General features: G+C 41.4%; 1 protein-coding gene across 3 annotated transcripts in view; it reads left to right on the top strand.

The window, feature by feature from the left end:
* Positions 1-27,168, top strand: part of LRRTM4 (leucine rich repeat transmembrane neuronal 4) — a 223,731-nt gene that overhangs the window by 110,824 nt on the left and 85,739 nt on the right. Inside the window, exon 4 of one of the 3 annotated variants that reach the window (XM_074808012.1) lies at positions 5,602-5,703. The exons of 1 other annotated variant lie outside the window; for it this stretch is intronic. In XM_074808012.1, the coding sequence (XP_074664113.1) occupies positions 5,602-5,673 (72 nt within the window). In that variant the 3' untranslated portion in view covers positions 5,674-5,703. Of the gene's footprint in view, positions 1-3,023; positions 3,118-5,601; positions 5,704-27,168 lie in introns of those variants that run through there. One more of the 3 variants, XM_074808013.1, reaches the window with a different exon arrangement.

The raw sequence follows: 27,168 nt of genomic DNA, 5'->3' as shown, positions 1-27,168 counted from the left end.
GTATCCTTGTAATAGAATCCCAGACTGGTTTGGGTTGGAAGGGACCATAAAGACCATCTAGTTCCAACCCCCCTGCCATGGGCAGGGACACCTTCCACTAGCCCAGGTTGCCCAAAGCCCCGTCCAACATGGCCTTGAACCCTTCCAGGGAGGGGGCAGCCACAGCTTCTCTGGGCAACCTGTGCCAGGGCCTCCCCACCCTCACAGGGAAGAATTTCTTTCTTATATCTAATCTAAATCTCCCCTCTGTCAGTTTAAAACCATCACCCCTCATCCTATCCCTACCCGCCAATCAAGAGTCCCTCCCCCCTTTCCTGTAGCCCCTTTAAGCCCTGGGAGGCCGCTCTAAGGTCTCCCCAGAGCCTTCTCTTCTCCAGCTGAACCCCCCAACTCTCTCAGCCTGTCCTCACAGGGGGGTGCTCCAGCCCCCCGAGCATCTCCGTGGCCTCCTCTGGCCCTGCTCGAGCAGGTCCGTGTCCTTCTGCTGTTGGTGCCCCCAGAGCTGGACCCAGCACTGCAGGGGGGTCTGATGAGAGCGGAGCAGAGGGGGAGAATCCCCCCCTGGCCCTGCTGCCCACACTGCTCTGGATGCAGCCCAGGACACAGTTGGCTTTCTGGGCTGCGAGCGCACGTTGCTGGCTCACAGTCAGGTTTCCATCCTTAGGTCTGCGTTGTCTTGTTAACGGAACACCAGAAGGCAGTTAGCTGCTCAGTGGAGATCAGATGTACTCTTGTTCTGGAAAGAGTAGATTAGGAGTACTGCAGAAGAGAACTCAGGCCAAGGGCAGCGACCTCTTTAAATCTGCTATAAAATACAGCTAGCAGCATGAGAGGGTGAAGAAGGGGGACTGTTTTGCAAAACTGGCACTTGTATTATTTCCTTCCGGTTTTCTCTGTGGGGAGGTTTTCAACTTCGATCAGTTTTTCAATCATCTGAAGTACTGGCATGTGTACAGAGGGGTTTTTATTTGGTTTTCCCCGCCCTAAATTGCTTGTTCTGATGTATAATGATACTGTAAAATGATTAGTAGCAATAATGCTTTCCTGAAAGATCCTGTCAGCCTGGCTTTATTTAGAATGCATCCATCATGGGTGAGAGCATTCTCCAGCTCTGTCTGCAGTACAGAAGAATCTGCTGTGCAGCGGCCCCAAGTTATCGGTATCATTATGGACGGAACACAAGCATCACCCCTTTTGTACTCTTTACAACACAGAGCTTCCTAAATTGTGATTTGTAGGTCAGTGATGGTTCATGGAGAACTAGCTGTTCCTGTAAGATCAACTCCTCCTCCTTATTTTCTGCAACAATACTACATACCTAGAACTGTATTTATCTTAGGTACTTTCTTAACATCACTACACAGGCAACTGCTATATATGTAGCACTGTCATCTGATCAGCCATAAGAGGAGTGACTGAAGGATTGTGAGAGAAGAAAAGGAACAGAATTGTCCCTAATGATACAATAGCTGAGTCCAGAAGGGAAAGCTTTCCACTAAAAATGTGCTTAGAAAAAATACCAAAAGCCTTCTTCTAATCCTTGTCAAAGATCAATCTCTTAATCTTTTTAATTGCAGAAACTGACTACTCATCTCAATAAAATTTAAGGCCACTGAACCACTGGCAAGAATAAGAACTGGGAATATTGGAAGGGTTTTGTTTGTTCTGGCTCTTCTCAGTTGTCCAGAAAAGCTTCCGCTTCCCTTCTCCTTCTTCTTAATTCATCATTTCTTCCCCTAGAACTAGAAACAAAAAGAACTATAGCAAAAGGTTGTTCTGGTGTTAATTACAAGTGCAACAGCTGGAAAACTGTTTGGGAGATAAAAATCATGCAAGACTTTTTGACCATATGGATCTTTTGAGGTCTGTTTTTTAGGACAGTTTTGCATAACAAATAGAAGTCTGAAACCTTAGGCTACTAGACTGTGATCTGGTTAAGGCTCCTTCCACATTTGGGGAAAGAGTTTCCTGCTTGTAACGTTTTTAATCTGTTCCTTAGGAGATGATGACTCTTTAATTGTCATTATCTTTTTTCTTTTATTTCCCCCTCTCCTTAGCAGAGCTGCACTGGATCTGGGTTATTGCGTAGAGATGCTTCAAGTAGAAAACCTGTTGCTGTGTTCCACTGAAGCCTGGTTGCTGGCCGAGCTAGCTCATGCAGTGAGGGCAGCGAGGGCATGGTGTCACCGATTTCATCACTGAGAGTTTCTTAAACACCCTTGGGTCCTGATGAATTTGTACAGGCTGTCTTACTTGTTTCTTCACAACACAGTTACCTTAGTTCAGGGATGCTGAACACATTCCTGGTTGCGGCAGCGATGCAGCCTCTGAGTTTCATTAAGACACGTGGTTAATGGCAGCAGCTTTATTTTGTGCTTTGGTGTTTAGGGACTATTTGGTTTGCCTTGTTGCCTCATGTAGCAAAGGTATGTTTATATACACAAGTTTGTGGTAAGTTTAAATATAACAGTCAAGTAACTGTGAGAAGGCGCGTTATCAAGACGTAAAGAGGAGGCATGATTTACTTGCGAAAAATTATGTTGGATATTAAGCACAACTTTATAAGCATCAATCTTAAGTGACTCTGGGAGCCACATAAAATCTCACCAGCATCATCATCTATTTAACATTAATGGCACTGTTAGGTGCCGAGAGGAACTGCTGTCAGTGCTCGGTAAGAACGTGAAGGAAGCAGCGGAGCACTGTGAGCTACAGACTGTGCTGGACAGCGTGCTGTGGGCTGGCTGATACTCTCAGTAAATTATGGTCCTATTCAGTACTAGCTATAGGGAGAGACAAAACTGAAATTCAAGCCTGCTTTGAAAGTTTCCTGAACTCCAAATGATTTTTAGAAGATTTATGGGCATTCTAGTTTCAGAAAGAGAATGTGCTGCAGATATCTTAAGGGAATGGCTAACAGCTGGTAACAAATCTCTCTGTAGAGTGAGTGCTCATTTGACCTAGGCAGTAGAAAAAGGCTACAGACAACTTTAGGGTATTCATTAACTGTTTTGCTTTCATAGACTGGGTGATGCATTTCTTCTGGAGTTGAATCCGCATAACTCTCAGTCTACCTACAGTTGCAGCAATCAAGTTTTAAAATATGGCTGTATGAGGGAGAGATGAAGATGAACACACGTAAGTCTATAAATGTTCAACCTCTCCTTAGCCCCAAGAACTGAAGCATTGATTAGCCTCCTGTACCCTTAGGAAAGAAGTAAAGATGCCTACTTCTGCAAGTATGTGCAGAGCATAGAATTTATGTTCTTATAGAGGCTGAAATCCTATTTCCAAATAGGTAGATGAGTGTGCTGAGACATGGATAACGGAGCATGGAATTAGCAGGAACACAGGTGAGCAGAGATGCTCTGAACTCTCATGCAATTACAGCCAGCAAGACGTCTTTCTTGAGAGAGTAGAAAGATGATGACTGCGATTACTGAGGGAGATTGTATCACTTCATAGTTAATTTAATGTTTCTGATAGCTCATGTACAAGTATCACAGTGTCTGTTGTAATTGAGAATAGATGGTGCAAGTTGTAATGGATTTAGATAGTGCTTTATTCAGGCTGGTGTATAGTAATATTTCTTTTATCCTATTCCAGACTGACTTAATGCATTTCAGTTTAAATGAACCCCAGTTTTTCAGAGCCACATCCCCCTTGGTTTATGTATATCTTTTTTGACTGCTAGAAACCAGAAATTTATTGACAGCATATGGCAAACACTCTGTATCTATTACAACAGACATTTTGCATTTGAAATGTCTTAGCAAGCTTCAGGCTTCGCGTACTGATGTGTCTCCCAGTAAGAGCAGAAAGTAGTCGTTGTTACTTGTTTCACCCATTCCAGAAGGAAGCTGGAGATACAACTGTAGATGGTGGAGAGTAATTTCTCCACTTTTTGCTACTGCTTGTTCATCCTCTATACCTGCGCAATTTGTTGAAAGAGCAGATGGAAAATCTTGAATGGGAATAGTAGGCGTTCGCAAAGCATAAACGACGCACTTGCAGTGCTGAGAAGTCATGTTTTTCTGTTTGTTTTCCTCATTTTCATTCAAACAAGTAGAATGATTAAACTGCAGTTTATTTCTCTCTGTCCATCTCCAAAATGGGTTGATCTCAAAATGTGTTTTGCACATCTCTAGTTCTGCTGTAGGGCAGAGGAGAAGAAATTGCAAAGTATATATGGTGAATCCCCTTCGTAACAGGAGGTAGTGGAAACAGGTTTCAAAAAATGCAGATAGGCACCTAACGGAGCTTTTTTAATTACTTTTAAAAATACGTCAGCTTCAGATCTCCCATTGAAAGCACACAGGAGTTTGACAATTTAAATTGCATGGTGTACTTGTAAATGGTGTAAAGATTTGTGTTTACAGGCATCAAAATATCTTTGTAAACTTGGCTGTAGGGCTCTTGAACTTTATTACTGATGTGGTTTAATTTTATGTTCTTCTTTTCTTGCCAAAGTAAATAGCTTCACAGGTTTTTGGAAGGAGACTAGAAAATAGCTCGAGTTGAGTATGCCTAAGGTGTCTTAGTGAATTTACTACATCTTTCCTTAGATACCTGGAACCTTTTTCTTTTCTCCACTGCTAAGGCCCTTTTTACACTTACTGTCAGCATTCCCAGTTGAACTGAATAATTTACCCTTTTAAACTGACAGCAGCTGTCATTATGAAAATTGCAGGGCCAAGTTTGACAGTATTCACACAATGGGGGAACTTAAACTTTTAACAGGCTTCGAGAAAGCCCAGACTTTTCAGCACATCTTGTCAGTCAGTGCATGAGCTCATCTCTTTCTTGCGAAAAGTTGGCAGATTAGAAGATTATATCTGACAGATCAGAAACAGCACTGATGACATCCTCCAACAAGAATATCTCTGTGAGGGGTGGGGGGAAGAGGGGAAAATGGTATGATGAAAAAATTGTTGTTAAAAATCGGGTAAGCACTTTACATATTGAAGGATGCTCGACGTTCGTGGCTATCTGGTTATAACTCATTGCTCTTCTGCGGGTTAAATATTCACAGTTCTTAATTATCCAGAGATTTACTGCTTGCTTTCTGCGAAAGAATGTTTCTCAGGTTTTAAGACTTCTTGTAGTTGAAGAAGTTGTGTCCTTTCATTAGTAGCTAGTATTTTGACATTAGGGATTAATGGTGGCGCACGTCTAAGGCAAGTGTAACGCAGCAGTAGGTCTGTCTGGCATTTTTGAATTATCTGACGCTGTAAACAGTTGCTTAGGAAGTGAAGCCTTTACCTCTGCAGTGCCTGGCCAGCCTAGTGGTTGTGCTTCGGTTTTTTTCCATTTGTGCTGAGGTGTTAGTGTCACAAATACCTTCCTGCTAGGGTTTATTGAATTGGTTTACTGAAGATTATGGAGTTGTTTATGTCTGTCATGAGGGTGGGGTGGGGAGGAGGACCAGAAACCATAGACAGTTTCTACTCTCCTGTTGTTGTGTTTTCCAGTCTAAAATACAAAAACATGGCCTGAATTGAGGAGTACAGTGCAAGTGAAAGTAAGAGACACACATTGCTTTAGCGTTCATGTCAGCATCTTTAAAGCTTATCCTTTACTGTGTCATCTTGTTTCTTTTAGGCTATCTTTAGCCTTGATTCCCTTTCTGAGCCCAGCAGAAGTACTTCTTTGTTATCAGTGCTTACTGTTTAAGAGCACATCGGAAAAAAACCCCAGTTCTTCTGACCATGTTCGTCCTAGAGAATGAAGAGATTTAGAAATGTGGCAAGTATTTGTGCCTTTTCTTGCAATATTCCTGTAGTACGATTCCCTTTCTAACAAATGCAGTACTACCTCTTGTTTCACTGCCATGCCCAGCATCATCTTTCTCAAACTCAACACTGATACACGAAATCATTAAAGGTCGTTAAGGATGTTTCCATGTTGGATTCTCTTTTTATTATTTTAGAGCTTAAAGGAAAAAAATAGACTGTACAGGTTCCAAATTGTATAAGCCATATTTGAATGCACAGAATGCTACTGTCCCAGCAGTGTCCATTGGGCTCACACTAAGAAGGGCACTAGAGCTCATTTTGAGATCCCCAAATATTGTACAGGAAAAGGCACTTTATTTAAAACCCATTAGCCCATGTTCTGTTTTGAGATACAGCAGTCATCAGGAAGCAGTATAATACATCTCCTGAAAACTCGAAATGCCACTGCAACTCAGCTGCTCCCACATACTAGCAGCAGGCTAAAATAACTATCCGTACTGTTTCAATTGCAGTAACTAGTATTTTAGAAGATGGTGCCAAGGCTTTCTCTACTGCCAAGATGGAGGGAGATAAAGATGTTGACTGCTTTGTCCTGTTTGTGCAAGTCTGTTAATTCTGGATTTTGTTCTGTACCTAGCACACCACGGGCTGACCTAAATCCCCACCTCCACTCAAAAACTATGAACATGTAGTCCAATAGCTGACATTCTCTGCAGGCTGTGAGCATTTGTTGCAAGGACAGATTAGTATTAGGTGTTTTGTCTGTTTTGCTTGTGAAATAAATTCATCCCTTTCAACTGAACATAAACCAAATATGTTTTATGGATAAACTTTCAAAAAAAAAAAATCCCACCTAATCAGATTGATATTCTCATATAGATACTGAAATGAACGGATTGTAAATGCAAAAACCAAATTATTTCATCTCAACGAAACCAAATGTCCGGATATTCTCAGAATAAAATGGAAAACCTTGAGCAAAACATTTTGACTCATGAAGTTGCTCTGCCAGTACAGATGTGTTTCCATGAAATGCTTTCAGTTTGAATGAAATCGTACGTTCTGACAGAAAACTGTTCCCTGAAACATGTGTGCTCATCCTCACCCAGTAGTGAAGGCTCTTATGAGCCAGGATTGGGATATTTTTAATATTTTTCTTTCAAGTGCGTAGTGTAAAACCCAAACTGCCACCTTCAGTTTAGCAGTTCCAGATAAAAGCAACGTCCTTTCAGTAACTAGAAGGAAAACGGTTACTGAATCTGGTCTGCATGCTTTGTATCAGGCACTAATGAAACCAGTTGTGCTGATAATTTTGCCGACTATCTCCATAGTTACCTTTTTCCCATGAGGCAGAAGAAACTGCCAGATGATATCATGGCTGCTTCCCATAACCATCAGCCTTCATCTCACTGGGTTGAACGGAAGAGGAAGGTTTCTCATCCTTCAAAATGTTATTAATGTATCAAGCGTTTATCTCAATTTTATTCTTTTTTTTAAAAAAAAAAAAAAAAAACAAACAACATATTCAGTGCAGAATAGTTATAAAGGGTAAAACTCATCCACTATTTATGCATATTTTTAAGTCAGAGACATTATGTGGCTTCCTTTCCTTTAAGAGAAATTGAAAAGAAAATTAAGATGAGTAAAACATCCTGCTGAGCTTGCTGAGGTTGTGGTTTAGGTTGTTTGGGTTTGTTGTGTGTGCTTCCCCCCACCCTCCTTTACAGATGTCAATAATGAGGTGTTACAACCAGACGAAGCTGTAAGAGGACTGAAACCCACGGGATTTTGGTAGTCTGACTGTGTCTGATGTTTGACCCAGTGGGCAGAGCACACAGCACTGGGACACAGCAGATATAGAATCCCAGAATCATCTGGGTTGGAAAAGCCCTTGAAGCTCCTCCAGTCCAACCATGAACCTCACCCTGACCGTTCCCAACTCCACCAGATCCCTCAGCGCTGGCTCAACCCAACTCTTCAACCCCTCCAGGGATGGGGACTCCCCCCCTGCCCTGGGCAGCCCATTCCAACGCCCAACAACCCCTTCTGCAAAGAAATCCTTCCTAAGAGCCAGTCTGACCCTGCCCTGGCGCAGCTTGAGGCCATTCCCTCTTGTCCTGGCGCTGGTTCCTTGGCTCAAGAGACTCCTCCCCCCTCTCTGCACCCTCCTTTCAGGGAGTTGGAGAGGGCCATGAGGTCTCCCCTCAGCCTCCTCTTCTCCAGACTAAACCCCCCCAGTTCCCTCAGCCGCTCCCCATCAGACCTGTGCTCCAGACCCTGCACCAGCTCCGTTGCCCTTCTCTGGACACGCTCGAGTCATTCAAAGGCCTTTTTGGAGTGAGAGGCCCAAAACTGAACCCACTCATCGAGGGGCGGCCTCACCAGTGCCGAGCACAGGCGTCAGATCCCTTCCCTGTCCCTGTTGGCCACACTAGTGCTGATACAAGCCAGGATGCCATTGGCCTTTTTGGCCACCTGGGAACACTGCTGCTCATGTTCAGCCGGCTGATATAAACTGTCAAGATGTTCTTTGATTCCAAAGGTTGGATTTTGCTAGTGTCATTGTGGTTAATGTTCTATATTTCATACAGTCAGGTGAGACGCATCATGTGATGGATCCTGGTTTCGGACCCTACAGAAACATCCCCCTAAGGGTGAGTAGCTGGAAGAGAGATTTCACTGTCCTGATGATTGTTGAGGGAGACTTTGTAACGAGGACAGTTGTTTTGGTGTTTATATCTATTTGGGATTTACTGTACCCAGCAGAGATGACTATGATGGTAGTATTTGGACAGACGGGTGAGCAGAGCAGCTGGAGTCTGGCTGGGGACAGGTTGAGCAAGCGTGCTTCCAATAAATCAGTTAGTATGGTCAGAATAGGAAGTGGGTAACTCTTACCTACTACCAACATTGTAAATTGGCAGCTGTTGGGAACCATTCATGTTGTTATCATGAGGTGGTGAGGGTGCTCAGCACATTGCAGGAGGTATTCATTATCCAACTGCACTGGACTTGAAGTGATTAAGATCACATTATGTTTTTTAGAAGTATTGTAGCAATTTGAATGGCTTCTGTCTTGGATAATTGTGTTTGTTTCTTTATGTTAAATTTACGAGCACTTTCATGCCTTCTCCCCGTGTGCTTGCAGATTTTCCGTGGTAATTTGCAAAATAACCCTGATTGCTCTTTCAAAACTCCTTTCAACATGCTGTCTGCAGAGAAGTCTGAAATGGCATTTGGGCAGACTACTGCTGCTTCACCAGTATTCATGTGTTTTCTGTCGTCTTCAGTCTAATCATTAGCTTGAGAAAATCTCTTTATCAGGAACGTTCATTTGTGTCGGTGCATTACCAAAAGTCCCTTGATCATCTTATAACTGCTGTTGCAATATATGTGGTCATTTGCTAAATGCTGCAAAATTGTTCGCATTTATTTGTAAATAATCCCCAAAATATCTGTCTGATCTATTTCTGTAGGTTAAGTCAAGTGACGACGACACGCTCTCTTGTTGCTGTAACCACTGTGTGACGGTCTCCCTGTCCACCCCGAAATATAAAGAGAAAATGTTCTCTTCAGCATGCTACCAGTGTATTGTACAATATGACAGTCCCTTTGGCCCTCTGAGTGATGAATGGCTCTACTTAGACCGTATTGTATTTGGTTTAATTTCAGTGGACACACATGATTCATTCTATTTTGTGCTGCAGAGTCCCTGCAGCACATAAGGTATCTGAGAGTTTTATTTTGGCAAGTTGGTAATTGCCTGCCCTCAGTATGTTTATTGTAGTATTGGTCCATGTCGGTTTGCGGGGAGGAGGAAGGTAGAGGAGGAAATCATGAGCGTGACTGCAATGAAAATGTGTAGGATGTAAAAAAAACGCAGCCAGAGTTTCAAATAATTCACACCTTTGATGAGGCCAGAAAGGAGCCCCAGAACTAGCAGTCACGACTGTTGCTAGCTCCAGTGCTGGGTGCTGAATTCTTTTCCAAATCAAGCCTCTAGTACTTTGCTGGTGGTATTTCATTTGAATTTTTAGAGGTTTCTTCTGGGCTTTTTACTTCGTGTGTATGTTGTGGGGGTTTTTTGTGGTTGTTTTTAAGCCAGGTCATGTTTGGTGACCCAGAAATATTACTTCCTGTGCCACCCTTCTTCTGTCCCTCCCCTCCCCTTCCAGAGCTGCCCCACGTTTCTTTTATTTTTCTCCCCTTGTTGTCTGGTAGGGTGACTCCAGATGCTTGTATTTCCGCTTCTTCTTGGCTGACAGGGTAAACCCAAATATGTAGTAGTTTACATGTATAAAACTAATATGGTGACAAGAAATCAATCTTAGTAATAAAATTAGCTGAGTCTTTCACTTACTCTTTTGCACAACTGAAGACCATATCATCTGCATTAAGGCAGTTTTACGGCCTAATTTTTTAATGGAGTGTAAACCAGCATTAATCATGTGGGGCGGGGGGGAAGATACCGAGCATAAATCCCCTAAACATCGAATGGTTTTCTGTGCATCTAACCACATAGAGATTATGAAACGCTGACAAATTAGAAGAAATTTTGTACTGCACTTGTCAGTCAGCTCAAAGAACAATTGCTGATACTCTCATTGCATTGTTCAGTAAAAATATCAAGAAGGAGAAGAGCTAAGTATCTGGGGGTCCACTGGCTCAGCACTCCTCTAAGAACATTCATGTGATTACGTGACATTTTTTGGCACATCTGCTAACCATATCTCTTGTAAGACTCTGCTGGGTGATTTTTTTTGTTGTTTTTAATACAACGTGCCTTGCTTGCATATCAAAATAAAGTCATCCCTTGATGACTTTTACAGTATTACGGGCTTGAGAAGAATTACAGCAGGGAATCTGATGTTGAGTTGGCTGTACTGTAAGGATGCTGTCCTGTACTGGAAGTCAGACTCATGCAGACAGGGCAGAAGGAATGGTGATAATTGGCTTGTTAGATTCGGGGTTTAAAAGATCTGTAAAGAAAAAGATTATTAGCAGGCTACTTTTCCTTGATGATATTGGCAACCCTCCCTTTACTTGAATGGGTATAAAGTTGGAAGCGTTTATTCATCCTGCTCTGATTTATGGAATACAGTAAGATGTGTGATGGCCTCACTTCACTACTGACTCATCAGCTGACATTGAGAAATCCTTTTGCTCACTTAAAACATAGGTGATAATTCTTACCTATGTCGTAAAGTAATCCAGAGACTTAATTCAGTTATAGCTGGCCAGTGCTGCTGAAGAGTGGTTTCGTATGTAGAGGAAGGTAGAAAAAGATTTTCTCGTGAGTTTTCCGTTATTTCCGATCTCAAATGGGCAAGACTTTTGCAGTGTTTTTAAAATTTCTGTTGTTAGTATGTGCTTTTGATCTTCGTTTCCCAAATGGTATTTTTGACAGTTTCTCCTCTTTTGTGATTGCTGCTGCGTGTCACGGGCGTTGATGATTGAACAACAGAATTCTCTTTATTCTACCTTGCACGTACTTGAAGATTTTGTCTGTGTGGTTCGTATTTGTTTTCTCTCTCTGAGTACACATGACTCCAGGTTTGCTTAGGCCGACTCTCCCTTCTGGAGGAAAAAAAAAAAAAAATTACATTCCAAAATAGACTAAGACCCATTTTCTCATTAAAAAAACCTGTTTAATTTCAGGGGCTCTGTTTCATCTCATGTTTGCACACTGTTTCTGCCTGTTCAGTGTCTTGCGTTAGATCTTATTACTCATCGGGCTCCCTTCTGCTGAACTTAGTGGACTCGAGTGAATAGCAGGGAAGGGAGTGAGCCCTGATTTTCTTTTTTGTTACAGGGTAGACAGCTTGTTTCTGAGCCAGGGCATGAAGTGTGTGTGTTCTGGGGCCAATCAAGCATTTTCCATCTAATGTGGGGATTTATGTTAATTTTTGAAGTGTCCTATTTTCACAGAAAACTAAGGTTAAAAATCACTCCTCTGAGGAAGTAAAATGATGAATCGAAGAACTTCTTGACAAATCTGTCTGCGTAAGTGTAGGGTTTACTGTTAGGGAAATTTTGACAAAAGTCAAAATAACACTCAGAAGGGGTAAAGAACTAGGTACCCAGGGGAGCTCTGTTTTGAATATGCTATATTGTGCCTTTGGCTATGTTGTGAATTGGGTGTCAGTTGTCGACCAATATAAGCTTTTAATAGTTAAATGCTGCCTTTGTCTGTGGGGACAAAAATGAACTCCTTAAATCAAGAGGGTAATTAATTTTCCTGACAGGCTTTCAAAATGCTCGATTGAGATTTTAGCCCTCATATATATGACTTGACAGTTTGCATTTGCCTTCTCCCACCCCCTCGTGAAAACCGCATGCCTTACTGAATTGTATTGTTAACATGAACAAATCTCCGTAACACCAAGGAATGAGATTGTGGTTTAATGTGTAATAAAAACTTTGGAAGCTACTCCTTCAAATGCTTCCAGAGCTTGGAAATGCAGCTATATATATCTGTTTTATGCATGAAGTTTCAAAATCTTACTGGAAAAGGTCCTTTATTCTGAAACCTGTCATTAAGCTCTGAAGCCAAGGAAATTGCATAATGTTTTTGATGTGATGGCGACGTTTGCAGTCAGAAACGGTGGGAGAAATGGAGGCCCTGGACAGTGACTACAGTGTTGGCCCTTTGCTCCTTCTGTCTGCTCACTCGATGACTTTGTAGTCATCCAGACTTGATGTCTCTCCTCTTTCCTGTAATAACTCCTAAAACACAGCTTCAGTGGTGGTTCCTTTCCAGTACTGCTAGCCCGTGGGCTAGCTACCCGACTCTGTAAGCCTGCAGTTCTCAAGTGTGGCCATGCATTTGGGGGGTAACTTAGAAGCCAGTAAAACTGTGCTATTTTCTATCTGCAGAAAAATCTGGCCCTGAGGATTTTTTGGCTGAATGAATCTGTTTTGTCACGTATAGTTCCCCTTGAGCCAAATTAGTTCACTGACTAATAAATTTATGTGAAAATTGAGACTGAGAAATCTAAAAGTTTCATTTCTAGTTCTGCCATTGCCTTTCTGTGTTAACTTCTAGGAAATGACTTACCTTCTGTGTGCAAAACATATCCATTTAGAAAAGGTCAAAAGTAGGTGGTCAGTGGATCACCCTCGGGCTCGGTTTACCCATTACTCTGTTAAAGGTCTCGGATTGTTTAGCCAGACTTACTGGTTGAATATCAATGTTGATTTCCATTCTTGTAACCTATCTTATTATAAAACTATTCTCAGGAGCCAGGAGTGTAATGGCATAATATGGGCAATTCAGCAATAAAGATGGTACCGTTTGGGTTCGGAATAGTTGGGAGCCAAGTTACATTAGGTATATTGTAAAATAGCCTAATAAAAGTGACTTATTTAATGAGAGCAGGGAGTAATTAGGCTGTTTAATTTAGGGAGGGAAACCTCACTACAAAATTGATTGTTATTTTTATGTTTCATTATTCATTAAACATATGACAACAGTTTTTCATGTATATAAAGAAAAGCAGGTCAAAATGTGCCATGCAGTAGTACGAGGAGAAAGTGATCAGGATGTTACAATAAAATAGGGACTTCTGTGAAGGAGAAACTTTTCTGAGTCCTATAGAAGATGTCAGGAGGAAGAGAACTGGTTTCTACAGACATCTTGATTCCAGTGCTGCCTTCCCACAACACTCACAGTAACTGTAGCTTTGATTTTCAGAAGGTAGCATTTGAGTTCTGAATACAATCGGGCAAGTGTCTTAATTATAAATGTGAGATGTGACATGGGGACATCAGCTTCAGGTATGGCAAGTGCTCTACAGCACTACGTAATGTAGTATTCTGCCTGCCCCGGTAAAGAGAGATTCGTGGGAGGGGGTAGGAGCATGTCATGGGGCATTGAAGTAGATGATCTTTTCAGTTACAGGTATTTTCCAGCGTGCGTATGCGTCTTGAAAGATCGGTACAGAGGCAGGATTTTTGTGTTGGACTGTGCTAGTGCTCCCTGAACGGTGGCCACTGCTTTTCATTTTGTATTGGAGGAATGACTAAGATTTATGCTAAGTGGCTTCAGGCAGGTGCCATCCTGTTTGTTAGCCTGTATGGATATCTGTAACAGCTCTCGCTGTAGTTACAACTACTGTAAAACCACAAGAGTCAATATTCTGTCACCTGTGCCAACCACTAAGGTTCACATCTCGCTATTTATAGAAATTGCATCATTGTACACGTGGGCCTTCCTCAAGGCAAGGCTCTTTTGATCTGAGAGCATTGCTGAGGGAGCTAAAGCAGTCCAGTGACTAGAATTGTAAAACAGAATCAGGGCTTTGATCCTGGACTTGCTGTGTAATTGTGTCACTTATCTCCCTTGTGCTAAAGGTGCCTACTTTTGAAATCCAAGAATTGCTATTCACAATTGCCAGGCGGAATTGTAAGTCTAAACAAAACTCAAAGTCACTAGAACATAACTGCAGCCTTCTTCTGCACATTAAAAATGCAATTGAGTGCTGCAAAGAGCAGCTAATATGATTTATCTGTAGTCTCAAATGAAGACCTCATATCCGAAGAGCACTTAGCGTAGCGGTGGTTTGAATGCTAAAACTAAACTGTCTTGCGTGGCAAACCTTCAGCTCCTGGCTTAGCACACGCTGACCAGATGGCACTGTGCAGCACTCAAAATATGCAGCTACGAACTGGTTAACTTATTTCCTTTCTCCTGTTTCAACATCCCATGAAGTGACCCAAGTTACATCTCCAGTAGTTGAGTTTGGCAAAAGGAGACTCTGGGATGTAACGCAGCCTGGCACCGGCCTCACAGCGGCCAGGCTGGATGCCGAGACTGCCGAGGTGTAGGTTTGTTGTCTTGTCTTTCCCAGCAGCAATGGGAGCTTGCATAATTGCCAGAGATGAAATCACTTGGTGAAGTGATTCTTCTGTCAGCTAATTAGTGGATCTGTGAATTAAGTCACTTCATGGTGTGCGATAGAGTGCTTGCACCAAGCACTGTTTTCACCCCCATGGCTGGAAGTGCAGCCAGGAGGATCTTATGGCTGAACCATATATTACCTCAGTGACATTTTCTTCATAACTCTTTGAAAGAAGTTCTGTTCTGAGGGAGGATGTGATGGGCTGGCATGAGGCAAATGAGGTTGAAATTAATTATCATCAAGTGGTGGTGGTGTTTGTGTATTTTATACCTGTGCACTCCTGCACAAAGGGCGCTTGAGGCTCACACTTGGAATGGCTTCCTGTAATTCGCCAGGTGAGTTTTAATGGCCTTTGCAGCGCAGTAAATGTCACTAACATAGATCAAAACCATGATTATAGTAAATATGGAAGAGAAATGTATGACTTCTCCCCTTCGGTTCCACTAGCTAATACCTCAGAATTATCTGTGCCTCTATTGTCAGTTTTCATTACCTTTCCTCCCTCCCCCATACACTGATAAGTAATACTGCAGTCATCATTACAAAATGACTCAGGTTAATTCCATATTAATATTACCATTTTACTGCCTAGGACACTTGACATATGTAGACTACATACCTTGCTTTTATTTATTCCTCTTCTGTGCATTTTCATTCTAAGCCTGTGGCTGTTGAATCTCAGATTTTTAAGGAAATAAATTGTACGTGACAGTCCATGTGTGCTGCGTTTGGTAGCAAGGAGCTACATTTTCAGCGAGGGACTCTAGAACTTGTTGTTAAAGTAGTAGATAAAGTAAGATTATTTTGAAGGAGTAGTCGAGTCTTGATGCTCCTGGTGCACATTGCTAAGAATGTCTTCAGAGTGGGCAGAATGACTCAATCCCTTCTCTAAAAGGTATGGTATATTTAGGGGTCATGTGCCTTCTTAGTAATGTGTGAGTCGTCACAGTCAAGCTGATTTGGATCATACATATTTAATTAAAGGAAACTTAACACCCATGTGACTATCAGAAACTGATGGTTTGAAAAGGTTGTGAGCACCGTGACTGTCTAGCTTTTTTACTCTGGAATTTCACTGCTGTTGATGCTGGGGATATTGCTGATACCAGGAACACCACAGTCCTGTTGTTTGAAGGGTTGCTGGATTCCAGCAGAAGTAGATTTAGTCGTGAGGATTAACTCTCAGTGATATTAATTGATAAATCTGCCATAACAATTAAGTTCTCTCACCGTTCTCACCACAGTGGTCAAAAACCGAGTCTGCCTCCTGGTAACTAACCTAAAAGGCAGGAGTGGGGGATTAGAAACAAGCAGTGCTAGTTCTCATTTTTTGGTGTCAGAAAACTAGTAAAAGCAGCGCTGTGTTCCATTTCTGCCTGGAATCTCAAATTTGAGGCTTCTCTTCCTTGGAGTTCTCTCTGCTTCCCATTTCCATAAGATCAGTGGAAATGACGCCTCTCTCATTGAATGGCCTTTCAACTCCGTGTAAGGGGGTGGTGGGGGGCGGGGTGTGACACAAGGTAGCAAGTTTCTTTAGGTGATTGGTAGTATATTGTCAAAATACCATTGTGGTTCCTCTCTCAGGTCATCACAGCAATAACACAGAGGGCTAAGGTTGCTTCTTGGAACACCAGTGAATGAGATGAGGTGTGTATGTATTATTTTCTTGTCCTGGTGATGAATTCTTAACATGTACTGTGAAGCAAAAGATGCATATATTTTTCTATGAATTCCAGATATATCCTACCTGTGCCATAGTTCTGACACTTGCCATTTTGCAGGGGGGAAAAACATGAGTTACAGTTAGCCATACAGTGTGGACACCTGCCGGAATGCAAAGACCTTCAAGAGAAACACAGTTTTGTTCATAGTTTACTTCAACACAAGCTGCTGATGAATCAGTATAAATTGCTTAGATTTACATGTGATTTGTGAATGTCAGGGTGTTATGTATATAAAACTGAAATATGTGGTGGGCTCCTAGTTTTTGTGCTACTCGTTCTTAGAAACATTGAAAACCTCTTGTCTACAAGGGCTGAAACAAGTTCAGGTCTTTTTTTCTGAAAGTAGCAGGTGTTTTCTTGTTCCTCTGTTAGAGGAAAATTAAATTTGAAACAGCAGAATTTCCCTGGGAGGGAAATTCCATCTTCTGGGGGCTGCTCTCATACTGGCTGGTATGTGGTTTTGTATATTCTCTGGTCTGTTTTTTACCTCCTGACTCATGACTTGCATCTTGAATGTAGCTATCGTGGCTCAAGGAATCGGCTTTCTGATCTGTCCATGTCCTATCTGTAGATCCTGATGTGCAAATGGAGGCTGAGACACTGATGAAATGTAACTGCTAAATGAGCAGTGCAGGTGTTATAAATGCTGAGCTAGACTGGCATAAAATGACTGATATAAACAAATTTGACTAGCTTCTAACTGAAGAAAGATTTCACTCTAAAATGTTGATTATTCAAAGTGGTCCGTTACAGAGTGAGGCAAAACAGCAAGCGGATTATTCATAAGATAAATATTAAGTCTGTAGACATAAACCTCTGTAGATGTAAACCAGCTAAGTTCTTCCTGCAAGGTAGACTGGAAATTCTTTACAGCGCAAATGGATTGAGTTTGATAGAAAGGTCAGTTGTCAGGACTTTGTATTGTTCCTAAGTGAGCACTTATTTTATCACTTAGATTTTCTGTGTACTCATGATTTACATTGTTAATGTTGTAGGGAAATTAGGAATGGTCAAGCTGTGAAAAGAGGCATCTGGTGGGCTGGGGAGAAGCAATAAGGAAAAAGTAATGAAAGCATTAGGTAGGAAAGAAGAGACAGATGATGATGCAAAGTTAAAGAAGTTGTGTCAGCTCTGTTAAATTCTGAGTCATACTCAATTCTGTTCCGTTCTGTCAGCTCATGCTATTGTGATGAGGGAGCCAAGGGAAAATCTAGGAGTGTGACAGTGACTTTTGCCTCCTGTCCTTAAGTTAGAGCCTCCATCACCTCACCCTCTTCCTCAGTGCCAGGTCCGGAGCTGTTTCAAGAGGCCTTTGAGCAGCTTGAGTTTCCAGCCTTGTCTCCCTCATTTTAACAAAGATCATGACTTTCCTGGAATCTCTACAAGCAGCAGACTTTAAGGGGGCAGCATTGCCAGATTGTTGCTTCCATGCCCCTTTAAAAGAAATCTCTTATTTCTGTATGCAAAGGCATACCTAGATCATGGTGTGCAAATCTTTCCTAACCAGTTTTCTCAAGTGTGCATTTAGCAAATCAAGGCATGGATGAGCCCTGCTGTTCTCACATATTCTATTCCCCAGCCACCTCTAATGTGTTCCTTGGCATACAATAGCAGCAGCACCATCTTTCCTACCGATATCTTCATTTCTTCTTGAGAAGCATCCTCCAAAAATATTCCCACTTCTGTGGATTGTTACTATTCCCCAGTGGCAGACTCCCTCTGCACATTTTTAATGTAAAGAATCAGATGATTAAATATTTGACAAGTGCATTCAGCACTGAAATACTAATAAATTGCATTACGTCTTGGGGTGGAGGGTTATTTTTTTGTCATTTTAACAGCAGAATACAGTAATGCTTTTGGAGGTGTGTGGACAGAAAAGGTTACAGTTTTGCTGCATGTAGATGCAAACAAGTCCTCCTTTCCTTTCAGTAAGACTTTTATATAATTTACAAACCTTGTTAACTTGTCATACTCCTGCCCCCCCCCCCCAAAAAAAAAAAAAAAACCAACACCCTAGTGGTTTAAAAATTCAGTGTGTGTATATTAGGCTCATGCTTCTAAAATTCTCATTTTTATCATTGAGCAAACTTGAATTCCGTGTTCATTATGGCAAGTAAAATAAATCTTTAAATTGATATTAAAGGAATCTCTGGTCCCACTCTCTACTTCCTGATAGCAATTAACTTCTTTTGGAATTCAATGTATAAATCTACATTCTCTACTCCCGTTCTTCCAGTGTGACAACTGTGTTCATTGTTCTGGTCTGGTTTTCTGCTACTCCCATCACTGTGGTTATCTGAACACCTGACGTGTGCTGCAGAAGAGAATGGGCTCTCTCATACTTAACTGATGCAGCCCAGCAGAACTAAGGTAGCTATGGAGGCACATATATCCTGATTACGAAGCAGCTGTGCTTCCGTGGAATTTAGAGACTGGATTAGCTGTTGTCCCATACCTGTGTCTCTGTTTCTACCAGTGCAAAGTGAAATTAAAATGTAATCATTTGACTTTGAAGCCTCAGGCCGCCTTCACACTGCTGTGAGTGAGTCAAAGTGCAAATTAATGGTCAATCTGTCATTAAGGTGTCAGTCAGCTGCATTCTGTTTGAAATTGCTATCGACTCCTTCTGTGACCTTGAGAAATTCATTTAGTTTATTGGGTTTTCACATTTGCAAAACAGAGCAGTACTTCATTAGGATGCCAAGTTAGCTACTCGATATGAATTTGAGAGCTTTGTCTTTTACTGAATCATACCAATGGTCTCTGGTGTGCTATCGTACCCAACTCTACACTAAAGCTTCAGAACTATGAACTTAACTATCCCTTTGTGAGGGCACGGAGGTCAGACTACAGAATAAGGTGCAGAATCAGAGTCTAAAACTAGGAACGTGCGAGTGCCAGAAATTAATGTGCATTATTGATGGGACGGTGTTCGTGTCATCGTGGCAGGCGTGATACACTGAACTGGGCTGTCCAGTTGCACCTCTGAGCATTAATGCATTAGCTGTGGTCAGAGTTGTTTCTAGCAAAACGCTGTTGCTTGTGTCCCACAAGGCTGAGAGTCACCCCCTCTCTGTTAACGGTTCGAGCCCGTTCTGGTAGCAGAAGCAGGCTTCCTGATCTGGGATCCCAGCTGCCTGGGAAACAGCCCAGCTTAACTTGCTTCTAAGATCCAGCAGCATAAAAGGGATTCCTTTGGATAGCCTGGTTCCCTGGTGTCACTGAGAACTGGAAAAAAATGGTTATCTAGCTCGTGTGTCACGGCTGCAAAGTAGCCAAGAGAGAGATCAGAATTACTTGGCGGGGACAGTATTTTTAACATTGGGAAAAATGAGTAGATTTTTCTAATATTCCTGGGGATGAACAGTTTAGCTTCATTTTAAATGACAGCGGGCTCAACATTTCATAAAATCTCTCTGTCAACTGCTAGACGAGTGCTGGGAGGCTTGGGATGGCTTTGTCAGAAGGCATTTTTAGGTTCCAGGGGTAGTAGATCCCCCTATCCCCAACTCTGTACAGGTTCATGCAATGCACAAAGCATCAAACGCTTTTCTGTCAGGTTTTTTGTGTTTGAGGCGAGCCTGTTACTCCCCCATTTCTGAGCAAAACAAAGAATAAGAGGCCTGATCTGTGAATTGCTTAGGTAAAATTATTCTCACACACTGCACTTGAAGTGAAATATAGACCATATTCTTTATGAAGAAAATAGCTGCTCATTGCTCACCTAAACCATTTTAAAAAGTGAGAATGACAACTCCTCACTGTTTATGAGGCTTGTATATCAGATTTGAATTATTTTAAAATATCAGTTTATGTCTACAGGTAGACTTTTCTGTATATCCTGATCAAATGTATATTATAGCTGATTGGAAGCTTTTGTTTTGGAGAGAGAGAGAATCTTAAGCAAACTGAGAGGTATTTCCCTTTACGGTGAATGAAGAGTTAATTTGAAAATTTGAGCGTGGAGGTGAAATTTCTCCTTTTTTGTAGCAGATTATTTGTTTTGAAATGAACAAGAAACATCACAGACAGGAATTTGGCCCTGCTGATTATGCATTATCCTGACCTGTTTCACAGGGCGAGTAACATTCACAGTAGCAGGAAATCTTTAGATGATTTAGGAACTCGGTACCTCCTGAAAGTCCCTCTGCCACGTGTATTTCACGTTAGCTAATCAGTTTGGTATGGGGAGGTAATATTTAAACTAGCAGAAAATCATTACATGATTTACAAAACGGTGAAAACACACGATGAGACCGTGAGGCTTCTTTTGGAATAGAAAATGATTTAATTATTCTTTGCAGTTCTAAACATTCGTCTTGGTGAAAATTAAAATGATTGTGTCAGGCAGAAAATTGTGTTCCATGTTAATATTTGCTGTAAATGAAAAAATGGCAGGGTGTCACTTGGTTTCTTTGCTGGACTGAAAAAATGAAATACATTCTTAGGTCTTTCTAATACACAGTAGTTTTTCAAAGCTAAATAAGGAAATTCTGTAAGCCTGCTTGTGCTTTATATTTTAATTTAAGGAAGCCTGCATCATTGTCTAGTGGAATTATTCTCCCTTTCCTTTCTCCCTCAGTGCTAGAGTTCTTGCTTGTAAGTATTTGCATCTGTGTCAGATAAGTGTTGCCACAGTGTCTTATCTTGCCGGACAGATGACACTGTACGCTGTCATCTGTTTTCTGTGGAGAACTGGGCACTTGAGTGGGTTTTCCTGCGTGTTGTCCTGGGATTTTGCAGTACATCGTGTGGCTGCCTACCCCTGTGCCACAGGGATGTGAAATGCACGCTCCTTTCTTGGTTTGCCAGCATTTTGTACTCATTCCACGTAGCAAAGAAACAATGGAGGGCAATAGTAAAACTCCGGCTTCCTAAAAACTTGAAATAGTAGATGGATATGCATAAAGGATTTTTTTTTAAAGAAAAATTAGCTAAAATTTGGTAGAATCTGATCTTGCTATTCATGGAAATGAAAGAGACTGCACCAGGCTGACACACAGTGGACTCTTACCTAAACCTGTGGGACTTAATTTTTCTGCTGTGCAATTGGCCATAGGCTAGAGAGCAAGCAGGTACGTATAGCGTAGCTAAGGACAGAATTTGTCTGGCAGTGGTAAAAATAAATAATTATAAACCTTTGGCGTGCTGTTGTATTTCCATTTTTTTCTTCCATAAGCTGGTGTTTTGAAATAGTTTCTTCAGTAGCCCAGCGTTCAGGCTTAGGATAGTGAGCCAGATAATCAGCTGTCTCTCACAGATTTCTATATGTATTTTTTTAAAGCCAGAAGGAACCTTTAGATAATCTAGTTTAGGCTCCTCTCTAACTGAAATATTTCACTTGTTAACCCTAGATGGAGCCCAGAGATCTTTTTCGAGCCAATTCTGACTTCTTGCACCTGAGGATCCAGTCAGTTATTTCTTGTCTCTTCAAAAGGAGATAAGACCACAGGCTAAAGTTTAAACACAGCCACATTAGAACCCCCCTCAAGAGTGCTGATGTGTATGAGAATTTCTGTATTTCTGCACGTATCTGTCCTCCTCCCACACAGTGGATGGCAGAAGGGGGATAGGAGTGGGGATGAGGTTTCCAGCTGCCTGCACTGCTCTAATCTCACCATTTGGGGTAATCCATGGTAAATGGTAAATGAGTGAAACGGTTACATTCTGCACCTTGCTTGACCTCAGCTCTGAGTCATTTTTGAACACGACAAATCAAGTGCATCCAGTGGGCAGACGGGGCGGGGGGAGCGAGGAGGGCGTAGAAGGCAAACTAGATTAATGTTTGTGTTGTCCCATATGGCTTTCAGAGCTTTCTTTTGAATCCCCTTAAGGTGATCAAACTACTCCAGTATAAAAGCAATGAAGGTTAAAATGGTTTCTGCTTGTTTTGACCTTGTTACTTTTTAAAATATAATATAAAAATTAAAAAATTAAAATATAAATAAAAATATTATGTGCTGCAGTACAGTCTGCTAAACTCTAGTTTTCAGGCTAAATCTGATGATGCTTGAAGGAAAAGATGGATACAAACCGTTCCCCTTGTAAAGGAAGGGAAATTTTATCCTTTGCATGTTACAAGGCATCCAATTGTAAACTGGGAATCTAATCATAGAATCATCGAATACCAGGTTGGAAGGGACCTCAAGGATCCGCAGGGCCAACCTTTCTGGCAAGAGCCCGGTCTAGACAAGCTGGCCCAGCCCCTTGTCCAGATGAATCTTAAAAGAGCCCAATGTTGGGGAATCCACCACCTCCCTGGGGAGATCATCCCAGCGGCTGATCGTTCTCATTGTGAAAAACTTCCCTCTTGTGTCCAGTCGGAATCTCCGCAGGAGGAACTTGTACCCATTACCCCTCGTTTTTTCCGTGTGACTCCCTGTAAAAAGGCAGTCTCCATCTTCTCTGTAGCCACCCTTTAAATACTGAACAGGGTGATAAGGTCTCCCCTCAGCCTTCTCTTCCCAAGGCTGAACAAACTCTCGGCCTTTCCTCTCAGGACAGGCTTCCCTTGTGCATCTTTGTGGCCCTTCTCTCGGCTCTCTCCAGCCTGGCCACAGCTTTTTTGTACAGCGGGGACCAAAACCAAACAGAGTATTCCAGATGTGGCCTGACAAGTGCCACAAATTGCAACACTTGATAGATAAATACTCTTTTGGGGAAAGCCTGTCCCAGTTATGGACAGGGATACTAGGAATAATGTCTACTCAGAGGTCAAGTGCAGGCTTAGAACCACCTGACAGTGTTGTTGTCCACTATAGTTATCTTTGTTTCAAACCTTTAGTTACAATAACTTTGTTTTAATCAAGGGGGAGTTTTTGCTTAATTACAGCTCTGATATAGTAGGCAGCCAGCAATAATGACATTAATTAAATTTAACCAAGAAAGCAATTTAACTAGCATGCCACACCTGTTCTTCACTATTCATTTAATTGCGTACTGTACAGGCAAATGTCTGGTCTTACTCATTCTCTCTCATTTAATAAAATCCCTCTTTGCTGGGATAGCCTCAAACTTCCATCCATACAGCACCATGCAGAGAGGGCTCTATCTCTGCTTGAATGAGGAGGAAGGACTGGGATTTTTTAGCTTTGAACTTTATTTTTCCTCCTCGATTATGGTGTTGTATCATACCGGGCTCTTTGCTAACATTTGAAATGCTTTTATATAACCACATAACATCCTATGGGGAATTTTTTTAGCCTAGCAGATCCTAGGAACACTACTGTAGTATTACTTTAATGCTATTATTAGCAGTTAGTTAACAACTAGGAAAATGGAGAGACCTCTTGTATCCAAGTACTCACATGTGTGACATGAGCAACTACATATTTGCTTGCTATCCTTTCAGTTTAGATTTTCATTGTAATGTACATATACATGTGTAATGTGTTTTATATATATATATGTATGTATGTATATAAGACAAAAGTACTGAGGAGTATATGATATGCATTTAGTCATGAGTTTCACGGTAAGTGGGAGGATGCTTAATTATGGTCAGGCCTCATAAATCACTGAGGCCAACCCCGTTTTCAAGCATTAAGCCTTTAGTCTGTGCTCAATCACAAAACAGAGATTCCTGATGATGGTGTAATCTAAATCCATTACTGTTATGCAGAGACAATATCCTCTCAGAAGATTTGTTTAAAACTGGTAATACATTAAAAGCTTTTATATAATAAGAAGGAGTTTTAGCACAAAGCTTTTTTGCACTTTACAAAGTGTTTTATTTGTCGTAGAAGTTCTATAAACAGTGCTGTGTTTGCAGTGGAAGATCAGAGTTTTGCTAAAGTCTCTTCTAATAGGCAGCACCATAAAATTACAGCTACTGTTCTCCTCTGATAGAGCTCATTTATGAATCACTGCAGTGATCAATATAAAGAATTGTTGATTGCTAAGATAAAGGTGTTTTCTGTAATAAAGATTTTACTATAATATATGAAGATTAAATATAGTCTGTTGGCAGATTGGTAGTATTTTCCTCCATGCTTTCCTAGGGCTAATTTTCTGATAATTTCCTAACCACAGAAATCATGTTATTTCCACTTTAGAAACACCTCTGGCTGCAACCTGCTTTAGGCAGTGGAAGAGAAAATGAGTCAACAGTAACAAGCAACTGCTGTGATACTGTTGTTCCAGACCCAGGTAGATAGTTTGCAACAGATAGAGATGTATGTAAAAATAAGCTACAGGAGTTGATTTCCTTTACCCTTTAAAAACAACAAATGGGGAGCCACACCTGTCCTGGGACTTAAGTAGTACAGAACATGCAGGCATTTATATTGCTAAGTGGGGGACCAGACACCTTCTATGGTTCACCCACCGTTAACTTATCCCTAAGAGCTTACACTGGAACTAGAGAAATATTTTTTTCAATGCCCTTGAGTAACAACAGCTCAATTATTATGGGGAAAAAAGTTCCCAACCTATTCTTTTTTAATTTCTGTCTTAATAGTAGTAACATCTGTTTGCTAGTAGTTCTCAGAATTATGCTATTAACATTCCCTTCTTTGAGAATATCTGGTTATTTACAAATTTGCAAAGCTTTAAAACTAGAGATACAGCTTTTCTTGAAGTGTTGCTGACAATTATAATTAATTCTCTGTCCAGGCTTGTTTGTGCTGCCTGTAGATTGTTCACAGTGTTTAGACTTTTTAATTATATTTCTGTAACAGTAATTAATAGGTGTTTAGTTCAATTTTTGCATAGATGAGGAATGCATTTTCCCATTTCTTGTCTTGCTGATTTCTAGCTCAGTCGTAAATGTATTCTTTGTTAGTGGCACAAAGTTTGAATCTAGAGAGGTATTTTTTTGGTATCATTCCCAATGCATTCAGCGCAAAGTGTTTTTTTCACAGCTAGGAATATTAACCTCCCAACACCAGAGTTTGTAATGGAACAATTCAGTGTTTGCTATAGCAACACTGCTTGTGCACATTACAAATCTCTAATGCTTGTCACTCATCTGATTAATTCCACAAATACAGTTCAGAGAGTTTTCTGTGAGACTTTTTAAAGAAAGCATATGGATTTTGCTCCTAACTCCCATCTGTCTGCGTATCCTGCATTTTAAAGGAAGAGTACAATAGTGAAATAATGAATTTGGGTTAGCTTGTCTGTTTTCTCAGTGTTTCCTCACTCTGCCACGTTTTGCTTGTTTAAACTGAAAACAATGTAGCACCAAAACAGCCTCCTTGCTGGCGTCATGCAGTCACATCTACAGGTGTATTCATGTGCCTGTATAGGCTCCACCAAAGTCAGGTATGTGAGTATTTCCTGCTGTGTTAAAACTTAAATTGCAGGAGCAGCGCCCTACCCTCTGCATTTATAAATGACTGCTGCACGCTGCCCCCCAGTTATTTCTGATTTCCTAAACCAGTAATTCCCCATTTCCTAGCATAGCACGTGGAGTTGTTTCTGCAGTTCCTTGCCCACTGAACGCTCAAGCCTGTGTACACAACGTTACATTATCGAGATGTGCGAAGTGGAAGAGAGATAATGGGAGTCTGCGGAGAGTTTGTTGCGCTGTCAAAACAAGTAGCAATCGCAGGTTCTATCCCTTCCGCAGAAACAAGCTGAGCTGAGCACACACACCAACAACAGGCTGGGAGAAGGGAAATTTCATCCAGAAACTTCCGTGCAAGTCCCTGTGCTCTGGAGTTTCCTTCACCTCTGGGGTCAACAGAGTGACCCTTCTCTTGTTGGGGTCTGTTGACCCTTAGGCTGGCCTCCTTATAAAGACTTAAGGCAATAAATAACTGCAGCAGGAACAGATCTTCTGGGGCGTTTTACTGGCCTAAGCTGTCCATTGGGGAGTCAAAGAGTATTTTTCCAAGATGCTCACAGGTGAAGTACGTGACACCTATGGAGTGCCAAGAGCAGGAGAGAAGTGACTGGATTTAGCGTGTGTGTGAAGGGCCTGGGCCATGTGTATAGCCCTGCAACTACCTGGCATGGCCGGGAGAAGGAATTCTGTCTCTGTGCGTGTGTTCTTCTGTTACCGGACAAAAAATATTATTTGTTGGACTGAAGACTTAGGGCACGTGTAAGTTGTAGCCTTTATAGTGCGGTGAAGTTCAGGCTGACACTTAGAGCTGATGAACTCTTTCGTGAGCTTGAAAATCAGGAAGCTGAACTAAATCAGATATGATGTATTTGTGACTGGAGATGGGAAGTTTCTTGACACTGCAGAATTAAGAACAGTGTGTTTGACTCAAAGGAGCTGCCATTTCTGAACCAGTTTGCCTACTTAATATTTTCATCCTGTGTCTTTGAGATTTCTGTGGGGAACATAGTAGATCACTAAGCCTGGCTACTTTGAATATTTACCTGTATACTCAGATCATACTAATTGCAGCTGCTTGACTATTCTGAACTCTACCACTCAAACCAGATGCATACGTGCAAGCATCCAAGAACTTGGGACAACAGAAAATCCAAATCTGAATCAGAACTGAGTGACTCTGTCCCATCCCCAGTTCCTACGAAGGTTGGGACAGCAGTTCTGCGTTGCTGATTTGCCCTTTCCATTGCTTATGGTATGAGTTCTTGAGTGTGTAGCCATTATATGTGTATGTATTCAGTGTGTATATGCCCTTTCAAAGTTACCGGGTTGTTTATTTTGTTTCCTTGTCAGAATGATCACAGATAGTGCATCTGTTTGAGTTATAACAGTGAGGGTCAGGACTGATAACAGACTATTTTAAGCTACTCTTAACAACAGCCTGTGAAACTGCAAGGTTGTGTGAAAGATAGCAATGGAGGTTTATGGAACTGTGGAGTGAATTATTAACTGACGCTTGT

Source organism: Strix aluco, chromosome 28 (assembly GCF_031877795.1).
Source record: "Strix aluco isolate bStrAlu1 chromosome 28, bStrAlu1.hap1, whole genome shotgun sequence".
Taxonomy (NCBI): Eukaryota; Metazoa; Chordata; class Aves; order Strigiformes; family Strigidae; genus Strix; species Strix aluco.
This window is presented reverse-complemented; position numbering and strand designations above follow the sequence as displayed.